Source organism: Cicer arietinum, chromosome 6, assembly GCF_000331145.2.
Source record: "Cicer arietinum cultivar CDC Frontier isolate Library 1 chromosome 6, Cicar.CDCFrontier_v2.0, whole genome shotgun sequence".
In the NCBI taxonomy this organism is placed as follows: Eukaryota; Viridiplantae; Streptophyta; class Magnoliopsida; order Fabales; family Fabaceae; genus Cicer; species Cicer arietinum.
Window position 1 is genome coordinate 30,205,298 of NC_021165.2, and position 12,708 is coordinate 30,218,005.

A 12,708-nucleotide genomic window follows, 5' to 3' on the forward strand; every position below is an offset into this window, starting at 1 on the left:
TTGGTAGGATGATCAGATTAGGATGACGTATAGGGACTAGGTGTCCTTCTTTTTGGATTGGAGTATTTTTAGTTTGGAAAACTGTACTTATACTAATATTGTCAGTTTGACATCTCATTTGAATGGGTTCCATGTACCATTTGTTGCTGTGTAAATGGTTTGGATTTATAATTGGAGAAACTTTTCCGCTGTTTGTAAATTATAATGACTCAATTATTTATCCAAAGGCATTTCCTGATTTAATTCTTTGTTTGATTTTATTTACTTTAAAAAAAAAAATATACCCTCGCTTTGAAAAACGGGGTGTTACAGATCTCATATCAATGTCATCACAACACAGACTAATTTTCCTATAAAATTTAAATATTTCATTAAAAATTTGTCCAAAATTAGTAAATGCACAATTACAATTACTCATAAATTCATCTTTTATATGATTAAATTTTGTCGGCAAATTTGTTTATGTGAAAATTTCATTGATGTGAAATTAACGTGGATAAATCACATATTTAATTATAGTGTCACATTAAAATGTCTAACAACAAAAAAATTACAAATAAACTATTTTAATTGATATTTTATAACGTCATTGATGTATTTGCCAATTCACAAAATTCAATGACTAATTTGATCAACGCTTATCATTTTAGGGACCAATTTTCATATTCACTCTAATATTTTGATAAGATCTTAATACTTCATTACAATAATTCGAGAAAATTGTCAAATTTGCGTAATATAACTTAAAGACCAATGATGCAAACTGAATGTCACTTAAATGACAAAATAAAATAAAAAACTTGAAAGACTAAAGATATTATAAAATTGTGTTTTGGTACATACCTAATTGTTCCTAGCTACCACCTTGACATTATTCTGTCACCGTTATTCTTAGGACTTCTTGCACCAGTTATCCACTGTTGCGTATATTACACTGCAGTCCAACACTCATCCCCTATTTAAGCTAAATTGTCCCCTATTTAGGACCATAGATCCGTTATCAGAAAGTCGCGATAACATTGATAATGGATGCCTGAAAGTTAAGACAATATTTCCTCACTCATCCGATTACGATATGGACGAATTTACCCATTAAGCATATCTTGTTCCGACCCGACCCCATTAAGTGTGACAAGAAAGTGATTGCATATGCCTCTGATAATTACATCAAGCGTTTGATCATCTAACTGTGATTTATTATGTATCCTCTAACGAAGCCAACACTTTGAAGAAGTCGGATTCTCTGATGAAAGTCAAGAATCTGATAAAGTCATTGCTACAAAGAAGACAAAGATTGGCGCATCCTCTAATAATCACCCTGAATATATTTTATCTGATGATGGTCTATGAGACATGCTCTAATTAACGTATCATCTGTTTCCTCTGTCTTCATGCCAATATACGCAAAATTATTGATAAGGATTAATTCCAAAAATGCTGAAAGAATCAATACGAAATATACACACTCGTTTTGAAAACTTCATGATATGTTGATTTTGTGCATTTGAGTCAAATATCACCAACCCTAAAAAAATTGAGATTTGACAATTTTCTCGTTTGTTGTTTTGAAATCTAGAGCTTTGAAGGCATAATGTTATAACATGAAAAATAGAGAAAGAGAATAATAGAATATGTACTTATTCTTTACTTTATAATTATTTTTTTTCTTGCATAATAAAAAATGTGTTTTTTATTTATTTATTTAATTTCAGTAAATTAAATTTATTTCAGTTTTAAATTATGTTTATTAACTTCAATAAAAAAATTAATTTTAAAGGACGCATGGAATTCAAGTATACATAAAATAATAAAATAATCCACTTCAATTTATTTAGTATGAAAATTCGCATGTACGTAGTTAAATCAAATGTTAGGGAATTTAAGATTTTGAATTCTCTCAATTTAAACATCCCTTAATCTCTCTTAAAAAAAGTATATATCATATATATAATGCATTAATTAAAATTTCACACAATTTAAAAATATTTTATATATTATTGAGCTACGTTAAAATTAAAGTTGTATGCATTTTATTAATCTTCATAAATATTAATAAAATAAACAAATTTAAAAGAAATATAAGTGATCAAAAGAAATTGAAGGAGATTTAGATGGAGGGAATCAAATTATCCAAATTCAAAATATTTAATTGCCGTTTTGGTATCCCTATTATTATCAATTCACAAAATTGGTCTCAATATTTTAAAAGTTGACAATTTTGTCCCGTCTCTCATATATTTGAACTAAAAAATCACGATTTAATATATTTTTAATGCAGTGACATACATTTCTATCATATAGAACTATCTAGATGCATCAATTATTTATATATCATTAATTAAATTAAAAATATAAACAAATTCAAAAATTGAAATCTATATTTTTTACGTTTGTTTCATATTTTATTGGTGTTACTCATGAGACAAAAAGTGTCAATTTTTAATATAAAAATATCATAATTCAATAAAATTAAGGGACTAAAACTAGCTAAATAATAATTAAAAACAAAAAATTTAAAAGTAAAATAAGGTTAACTTGCAGCCAGCAGCGACAGTGAAGTCCACACAATTCAGATTCAGCAAAATGTTGTTTTCTTTCTCAGTTTCAAAGTTATTAACCCTAACAAGGTATGCTTTCTCTCTTTCTTCCATTCCCAATTTTCTTCCAATTTCTTCTTCAAACACTTTCCTTCTTTCATTCTCTTCTCATTCTCGTTTCAATTCCAACGAATTTGATGTTAATCATGCTGTTTCCTCATTCCATCGCATGCTCTCTATGAATCCTACCCCATCCATTGTTCAATTCAATAGAATTTTAACTTCTTTTGTTAAGATGAAGCATTATCCCACTGCTATTTCTCTTTCTCACCTATTGGAATTCAATGGAATTATGCCTGATATTTTTACTTTTAATATCTTGATTAATAGTTACTGCCACTTAGGTCAAATGAATTTTTCATTTTCTATATTGGGAAAGATTCTCAAGATGGGATTTCAGGAAAATACCATAACCTTGAATACTCTTATGAAAGGTCTTTGTCTTAACAATAAGATTCGGGAAGCTCTGCACTTTCATGATCATGTGGTGGCAAAGGGATTTCAGTTGGATCAAGTTAGTTATGGAATCTTGATCAATGGGTTGTGTAAAATGGGGGAAACAAGACCCGTGCTGCAATTGCTGAGACGAATTGATGGGAAATTGGCCAATGTGGTAATGTATAGCACTATCATTGATAGTTTGTGTAAAGATAAATCTATAAACGATGCTTACGAGTTGTATGTTGAGATGATTGCAAAGAGAATTTCTCCTAATGTTATCACTTTCAATAATCTATTATATGGATTTTGTATTGTTGGTCAATTGAAAGAAGCATTTGGTTTGTTCCATGAAATGGTATTGAAAAACGTCAACCCAAATGATTATACTTTTACTATATTGGTTGATTCCTTATGCAAGGAAGGAAAGGCCAAAGAAGCTATGAATGTGTTGGCTATAATGATAAAAGATGGTGTAAAACCGAACGCTGTAATGTATGGTGCTTTGATGAATGGGTATTGCTTAGTTAATCAAGTGAACAAGGCCATAAAAATATTCAACACTTTGGTGCACCAGGGAGTGGTGCCGAGTGTTCGGTGCTACAATATCATTATTAATGGATTGTGCAAGAATAAAATGGTGGACGAAGCCATGAACTTGTTTAAAGAAATGCATAATAAGATGATTGTTCCTGATGTAGTAACTTATAGTACCCTTATTGATGGTTTGTGTAAATCGGGGAAAATCTCTTATGCTTGGGAACTTGTTGATGAGATGCATCGTATAGGTCTGCAAGTTGATGTAATCACTTATAATTCTCTATTACATGCTTTGTGCAAAAAGAATCATCTTGACCAGGCAATTGCATTGGTTAAGAAAATGAAAGACCAAGGTATTCAGCCAAGTATGTCCACATACAATATATTGATTGATGGACTATGCAAAGGTGGAAGGCTTAAGAATGCACAAGTAGTGTTTCATGATCTTTTAACTAAAGGCTACCAACTAACTGTCTGGACATATAATATTATGATAAATGGGTTTTGTAAGGATTGCTTGTTTGACGAAGCACTTGCTTTGTTATCAAGAATGGAAGACAATGGTTGTATTCCTGATTTTGTAAGTTATGAAACAATTATTTATGCCCTCTTTGACCAAGATGAAAGAGATAAGGCAGAAAAACTTCTACATGAAATGATTTCTAGAGGTCTATTGAAAAAGCAAAACTAGGTAACATGCTTTCTTGTTACATAGGATTGGTATGAATGGGATTGTGAATAGGTAATACTATAAAATTTGAACTCAATTTGCTACATCCATTTGTTCTTAGCAAATTAGATATGTCAAGGAAAATGCACTTTTTTGTTTATAGGGGCAGGTTCATTCTATCTTAAACAATGTATTTTTACCATTGCTATTTTAGAGTATTCTTGGAGCTCCTTCTAGGTAGCTCCATAGGATAGCTCGCCCGTTGTACTTATGTTTACATATGTGAACATGGCTCAATAGCAAAGTGAAGGGATTCCCGTAGTCCATTAATCATCAGATACAAATCCAAGGGTTTGCCTCAGTTTCATTTAAGGACATATTTTATCACAAGTCTATGATATTTTTGTTATCTGCTAAAAACCTTGTTTTTGTAAATGCAATTACTTAATTTTTTAAATGTGATTTAGGAGTTATAACATGATTTTTAAAGCTCCATATTGGGAAAAAAGACCTTGAAGCTCCATATAATCAAGACAGTGGTGCTGGTTCGTGTGGTCAAGAAGTCCCTGAGTTATGTAAGGAAATTGTTAATTTTATTGATTTTCTCTTGCCTCTTTTTATTTGCAATCTAAATCATGAGGATACAAATTAATTTTTAAGTTAATGAGAATGTATTTGATGTGAGGCTTAAAGTTTAACTATGTTGTCTAATTAATGTGTAGGAGGAGTAATACCTCCACTGCCACACATCATCAGTCACCCTTTGTTGAGTTCTTCAGGTACTCAACAAATGCAACACAGAGTAGCACCTGAAAGGATATTGTTGGAATATTATAAAATATCTTATAAGATCTCGTAGAATCAATTTGTAATTTTAGTATATTTTAGATTAATTTTAGGATTAGTTTCTATATTTTAGTATGTTAATCCAAACAAGCAATTTAACCTTCTATTCTCTGTGAATACTTGCTCTGTTTTTGTATCTTTAAATAGAAAAAGGCTCGACGGGAAAACAAATTCTCATTCCTTAATTTTTTGTTGGTTTGGTAGAGAGAGACTAGACTCTCTAATTCCAGGAGGTTGTGTTAGTTTTCTTACAGTTATTGGCTAATTTTATAGAGAGATTGTTATTCACAATATCAATTTTGTTCATTATTCTTAGCCTATTGCATTACTGTATATACCAGATTTTATAGATACTTAGTTTGTGATATGAAACAAAGACAGTAGGACTCGACTTGTTGAAAGTTTATTCAAATTTTGAGATTTGAAGTTGAAGTTACTTTGTTACATATTGATGGCTCCAACGTGTATGAAGAAAAAAAGGTATTCTTTTTACAAATTAATTTTATTATTTTCCACGTAGGATGGTGTGCAGTAATGCATTAGCCATTAAGTTTTACAAGATTATATATATTTAATAGAAGAGAGATGGGAATGTAGTTTTGCAAACTAATATGATTTTGGAAAACACGTTTTATGGAATGAATAGTTTGGTTTAGGACCACTTGAAATTTGGCTAAGATTTTCCTGATGTGTATTAAGTGTTGTCGGAATAGTTGTAATAAGCACATTTGGATTGTTTGATGACGATCACATGGATTAAGTTTAAGACAATTTTTTATTTTTATTTAATATAAAATACCGAGATTGAAATTTGAACTATCCTATCTTAATCGGACGGTCTCGAATTTGTCGAAGGCTTGAATGCATCAGCTTGTGACTTCGCACAAGTCGTGTCTGCACGACTCACAATTTTGGTCCCTCTATTTTACATCAAAAAACCACCCATCAATATCTACAACATTCTCCACTAGTGTCTCTCCAACATTTAAGTCTAGCTTCTCAAATTTTAAATTGAAGTTGAACATTTTTTCACAATTTTGTTTAAAAAATTGATTATGACATTTTATATCTTATCTAAGTAAATGATGACAAGGAGCAAACACTTTCATTTACATTAATTATATTTCTCAATTTTAAATTAAATTCATTGGGTCAATGATTTAACCCCACATGTTTATGCCACTTTTTTGATAGCAAGAAGTCCACAAGGTGAGGTTTGACGGTTGATCAAAGACGATAGACAAATCCCATGGTTGTTGAAATTGCGCCTTTGCCTCGAATTTAGTAATGATAATCTAATTTTTCTCTTATCATTTTTTCAAAATATGACTTAATTAAACAATAAAACAGTTTGCCTTGAGATAAGGGCCATTAATTGTTCTTTTTGAAGCAACATATCCTAGATGATATTACCTTGCACCCCCACAGCTATATCTGCCACCTCCTCAAGACACTTAAAAAGACAATTTTATCCTTCTAACCATTTATAATAAGTTTCAAAATTGATAGTTTTAGAAGTTTCAAATTTTCGTAACTTTAGGAAGTTTCAAATTTTCCAAATAAGAATTACATTTCAAAAATTTGAAAAGTTTCGAAAGTTTTCAAATCTGGAAAGTTTCAAAAGTTTCTAAATATGGAAAGTTTTGAAATTTTTCTATTTCGAAAGTTTAGAAAATTATGAAATTTTCTATTTTGGAAGTTTCCAATTCTTCAAAAGTTTCAAGATTTCTGGAAATTGACATTTTTGAAAGTTTCAAGATTTCTAGAAACTTTCGAATATTCTAGAAATTTTATGTTTCGAAACTTTTAAATTTTCGTGTGCCACTTACTTTTGATTTTGAAGATTTTGAAACTTTCAAAGGTTAACGTAATTTTTCTAAAGTTTCGAAAGAAGGGTGAAAAATGAGTAGTTAAAAAAGTTGAAAGTTTTGATAGATGGTTAAAAGGGAAAAATTGTATTTTAAGGTTGATTGAGGGGATGACAGGTTTAGGTGTGGGGTGCAGGGTATAGAATCTTCCATATCCTATTATAGTTATAGCTATTTGAAGAGTAAGCAAACACATGTTGGCCCAACATTATTGTAAGCTTAAAAGTAAATTTTGTAATTAAATATTAGATCAACTATTGATATTGTTTGAGTAAGTTTAAAAGTAAATTTGTACTTAAATCTTAGGTCATCTATCAATATTGTTAAATTATACTCCTTGTTCTGAGTTCGAATCAAAACTTTAATAAAAAATAGTAGGTTTAAATATGTTTTTGGTTCTTGTAAATATAACAATTTTTAGTTTTAGTTTCTATAAAATTTTTTATTATAAAAAATGAACGTTACAAAAAGTAAAGCTTTTAGTTTTAGTCCTTGTAATATCCAAAAACTTTATTTTTGGTACTTAGCTTTAAAATGAACGTTATAAACTAGTGAGCAGACAAATAGAGGAAAACGTGAACTAATCGTAACACTCCAATAGAAATATTAATTTAAATATTAGAATAATTTGTATATTTATTTTTATTTGTTATTTAAATATTTCAGGGATGAAATCCAAGCAAATATTTTTCATGGGCTAAAAATAAATACTGTTATATTTACAATGACAAAAAATACATTTAAATATTTTGTCTACGTTCCTCTTTGTCACTTAATATTTTTGTAACATTTGTTTGACGTTAAGGACAAAAAATAAATTTTGCTGATATTACAGGGTGAAATCCAAACAAAAAATTTTACATAGACTAAAATTAAAAATTGTTATAGTTACAAGAACTAAAAATATATTTAAACCAAAATAAAAATAATTTATATACTTATTTCTAATAAAATAAGTATACAAGTTTTTTTTTGTAACATGTTAAAGAAAAAATAAAGTTTTTGGATATTACAGATATAAAATTCAAATAAATATTTTTCAAGAGACATAAACTTGAAAACTGTTATATTTACATAAGCTAGAAACATATTTAAACTTTTGATCCACGTACCCCTTTGTCAATTAACGTTTTTTGTATCGTCCACTTGACGTTAAAGATAAAAAATAAATTTTTCTGATATTACACGGATGAAATCCAAACAAAAAATTTTACAATCTAAAAATATTATTGATCTTCCCTTGCCTCTTTTTATTTGCAATCTAAAGCCATGAGGATACAAATTAATTTTTAAGTTAATGAGAATGCATTTGATGTGAGACTTAAAGTTTAACTATGTTGTCTAATTAATGTGTAGGAGGAAAGTGTAGGAAAATGTAATGCCTCCACTGCCGCACATCATCAGTCACCCTTTGCTGAGTTCTTCAGGTACTCAACAAATGCAACTCATAGTAGCACATGAAAGGATATTGTTGGAATATTATAAAATATCTCGTAGAATCAATTTGTAATTTTAGTATATTTTAGATTAATTTTAGGAATAGTTTCTATATTACTTGGTTATTATCTCTCATGAGTCTTGTATCCCTCCCTATAAATAGCAATTACTTTTAGTTTTTGTATCAATTTTGTTAACATGGTGATACTAATTAGCAATAACAATTGAAATGAATAGCAAGATGGCTATAAATATTCATAGTATCATTTTTTATTTTTTTATTTGAACTCTAAAATTCTCATAATTAATTTAATCTGTTTGCAAATTTGACTTAATTTAATCTCTCCCTACACAGACGAGTAACATGAGCTACGCATGCTCCAGCTCCATGCCCCCTGTAAGGAAAAACTGCATGGAGAAGGGGCAGCCAGCTTCATGCGCTGTAATACTCGTAGGACAAGTGGTGTGGATCTTAGAGATTTATCTTAATGGGATTGGACTTCCAAAGAAGGGCCCATTAGGTCAAGAAGTGAGGGCTATAAAAGGAGACACTTAGGAGGAAAAAGGGGCAGGTTCATTCTATCTTAAATAATGTATTTTTACCATTATTTTAGAGTATTCTTGGAGCTCCTTCTAGGTAGCTCCATAGGATAGCTCACCCGTTATACTTTTGTTTACATACGTGAACATGGCTCAATAGCAAAGTGAAGGGATTGCCGTAGTCCATTAATCATCGGATACAAATCCAAGGGTTTGCCTCAGTTTCATTTAAGGACATATTTTATCACAAGTCTATGTTGAGGGATAAAGTCGCCACACCAAATGTGTTTGGAGTCTGATTTGGTAAGGGGTAGGATGTTGGGAGGCAGTGCATGAAAATGTTGGGAGATGATAGTTGCTGCTATGTCAAAACAAAAACGCAGGATATTGTTGTCGGTTGTATAATTTGTACAGGCTGGTTTAGTTAGAATATCTTATTTCATTGTCTTATTACTAAAAGTGTTGGTCTTAATGTTGATTCAAATGTACTATTGTGTTGCACATGGATTGTGTAAAGCATACTTGTTTGTTATGTAATTTTTAGGTTCAATGATGTTTCGTGCTGTGAAAGCAAAATCTATAGTTGCTATTTTTAAGTTTTTAGGAGAGTTGACCTGATTTTAAGTGAGAATTTCAGTTCTTAATAGATATTTTGTTCATTAATTTTGCATTTTTCAAGATAAATTTGTTTATATTTAAATGTTTTTAAATTCAAGATTACATTAATTACTACACATGTCTATTTTACCCATTACACCAATGAAGAGAGAGTAATTAATTAAGTGTATTTATGTAAAGTAAAGATATATATTTGAAATTTTCTTGTTAATTTTTTCATTTGTACAAAACTACTTTAAAGAAAGTGTATATATACAGAACATTAATTACTTAAAAATTGAAATTCATGATTGTGTTAACTTGTATCTAAACATAATAAGCTTGTGGCTTATGTGTATTAGTAGTTTCAATTTTAATAATGTACACACAATGTATAGCTAGATAGTATCAATATCAGTGCGGCGCCTCTAAATTTAGCTGTCGTGTCTCTCTTTCCTTTCTTTCTCATTCAATCAATAGAGGTAGGTGCTTTTGAGCCATTATTTTGTCCTTTTTAAGCAAATAAATATGGTTTTGTTTCATCTTATTGCAGCGTTGTTTGATCTTTCATCTTGTTGCAGTGTTCTTTTGGTTCAGATTGATTGACTAATTTTGATTTATTATAGATCTACTTATGAAGCCTCCTTACATGATTGTTTACGATTTGTCGACTATGTAAAATTTTTTATTGATAATCCATACAAATTAACCTCTCTTGTAATTTGTTTATTTCTTTTGTGCTTTATCTTATTGCATTGTCTTGGACGTTTTATACAATGAGTCAAAATATCTCTCATAATTTACATTTCATTTTTTTTTCTTTGCCATTAAAAAAGAAGAAGTGGCTGGATAACACTTTTTAAAACCATTTTAGATTTTCATGTTGAATATGGGTTTATTAGTCTGTTTGGAGGAAGATAAACAAAAGTTCTTTTGTGAAAGTAATATAAATCTTAAAATCTTTCATATTTTGATGTATAAAATAATAAAGATATCACCTCATCACTCTAAATATTCTATATATAAAAAAATTAATTATTAAATGTTGCATCAAATTAATATTTAGTTGCCACAAAACTAAGTGAAAGTGATTTGTGCAGGTTCGAAATCTCACGGCAATCTTGCAATCCTAACCATTAAAAACAAATCATTAATAATATTTGAGTAAAAGAAACGCATTTTATAACTTACAACTGATCATTTTCTTAAGAATTGTGTACCACTCAAATAAGACAATTAAAATGAGACGGATGATTATTAGTATTCACAAACCATTTGGAAAATAAACACGCTAGAAGAAAAAAATAAATAAGAATTACAATTTTTTTTTAAATTAGGGGAAATTACATTTACCTCCCATGAGATCACCTTAAATGATGCAAAAACACCCACCCCTATATTCTCTAAAAAAAACTGCATCAAATATTTTTTTGTTATACTTACATCTATTCATATTATTTACTATATGACACAATTATCGTTTTCACTTTAATTTGTAAAAGTATGACTATACATCTTATATTTGCAATATTGAAAGGTATGGTTATATCTTAGTAGCATAATTAGAGTGCGTATTCTAGTATGTTTTCGATAAATGACTGATAGAATTGAAAGAGTGATAGAAAACAAATGTTATGCACAATTTTTGTAGCGAGTACAGGGGAGGTGGATATTTTTTTACTAAAAGAGATATTAGTGTCATTTAAGGTGACCTTAAGAGAGGTAAATGCAATTTTTATTTTAAAATAAAATTCAAAAACACACTCAAACAATGAAAACGAGTAGCACATTTATAGGATATATGTGATCTAAATGGTGCAAAAGAAATTACAGTTTTAACAAATAATGTTCTCTAGCGGTAAAGTATCCAATTCATTTCCTAAAAGTATGGTGGAAACAATTGAACGTCCAAAGTCGATGCCCGATCATTAGCCATTTCAAATCATGTCTGATCCAAAGGGAAGAGAGTGAGTTAGAACATAAGTAACACTTTTTTGAAGAAGCGAGGCAAATTACAAAAGGTAAAATGGACATAAGATGATGAAGAAGAGTAATGATGATTACTTAGGTTTGACACGTGTCATGCGAAAGTGATTGATAGGACACCTCAATAAGGGACCCAACCCATAGACACACACTCATTAATGAAACGACCCTTCATAATATGAGGTCAGGAAATTAATGGATAAATCCAAGTAAGAAATTCCTTTTTGAGTAAGATACATAAACTCTCAGACACACGCTTGTTAATGAAATGACCCTTCATAATTTGAGGTCGAGAAAGTAACGGATAAACCCAAGTTTTGAAATCCTCTATGAGTAAGATACCCTAATTCTCATACATACGCTTATTAATGAAACAACCCTTCATAATCCGAAGTCGGGAAAATAACAGGTAAACTGAAGTCCGAAATTCCTCTGTGAGTAAGATATCCAAACGCTTAGAAAAATCATGATCCGTAGTTAGAATAACATCAAACTGACTGATATTCCAATGTTAGTTCAATATAAGCAAGCAACAACTAGTAGATCCAAAGTTCTTCAAAACAAAGACAACTCCAGATTATATAAAGGCAAAATTTATACTCAAAGTCAACCATCGACTTCGTCACATGATCTACTTGGGGGATAATTGTTATGGACAAGACTCACACTAACATAATCCAAGCCAATATGGAGACGAGTGAATTCGGATTGACCTGACCCAATTAGATAGCATCGCATAACCTTCTCAAAACTAGGACAAATCACCTACAATGATGGAATATGAGGTGATGGTCTATTGTAACTAACTTGGACCTTATTTCATGACCACTAGATGGACAAGGAGACACTACAACATTGAGTTGTGGCAACAATAAAAAAGTGTTGCGTAAGTTGATTTCTATCACTTCTCTGTCATTGTATAAGATGACTTTTATACATAATTTTCTTCCATGTATTTTCAAGCCTTGAGTTGGTCCCCTTTTTTTTCTTCTTAGTTGTCCCTATTTTGACATTAAACTTATATAAGATAAGATAAAATCCTAATGATGAGTCATAAATATATATGTATATATATATATACATTTGATCATTACCATTACATTCGTTGTCTTCATCTTGGTCTTCATTTTCTTCTTCCATGACATATTCTTCCTCTTCACTTCCTTTATCGTTTCCCAACTCTTCTTCA

The 12,708-nt window shown here is 29.9% G+C and overlaps 1 protein-coding gene and 1 long non-coding RNA gene across 3 annotated transcripts; both read left to right on the plus strand.

The window, feature by feature from the left end:
• The first annotated feature begins 2,558 nt into the window (after positions 1 to 2,558).
• Positions 2,559 to 4,640, plus strand: LOC101504785 (uncharacterized). Of its 2 annotated transcripts, XM_073370466.1 has the most exons (2): positions 2,559 to 2,627; positions 2,942 to 4,640. In XM_073370466.1, exon 2 carries the CDS (start codon positions 2,947 to 2,949, stop codon positions 4,264 to 4,266), a length of 1,320 nt encoding a protein of 439 aa, XP_073226567.1. In that variant the 5' UTR covers positions 2,559 to 2,627; positions 2,942 to 2,946; the 3' UTR covers positions 4,267 to 4,640. The 2 variants fall into 2 exon arrangements, with proteins under 2 accessions (XP_073226567.1, XP_004514796.1); XM_004514739.4 differs by having other exon boundaries at positions 2,566 to 4,640.
• A 5-nt stretch (positions 4,641 to 4,645) lies between these two features.
• LOC105853046 (uncharacterized) lies at positions 4,646 to 5,276 on the plus strand. The gene is made up of 2 exons (XR_001144941.3): positions 4,646 to 4,820; positions 4,968 to 5,276. It is a non-coding gene; the product is annotated as an uncharacterized lncRNA (long non-coding RNA).
• The last annotated feature ends 7,432 nt before the right edge of the window (positions 5,277 to 12,708 follow it).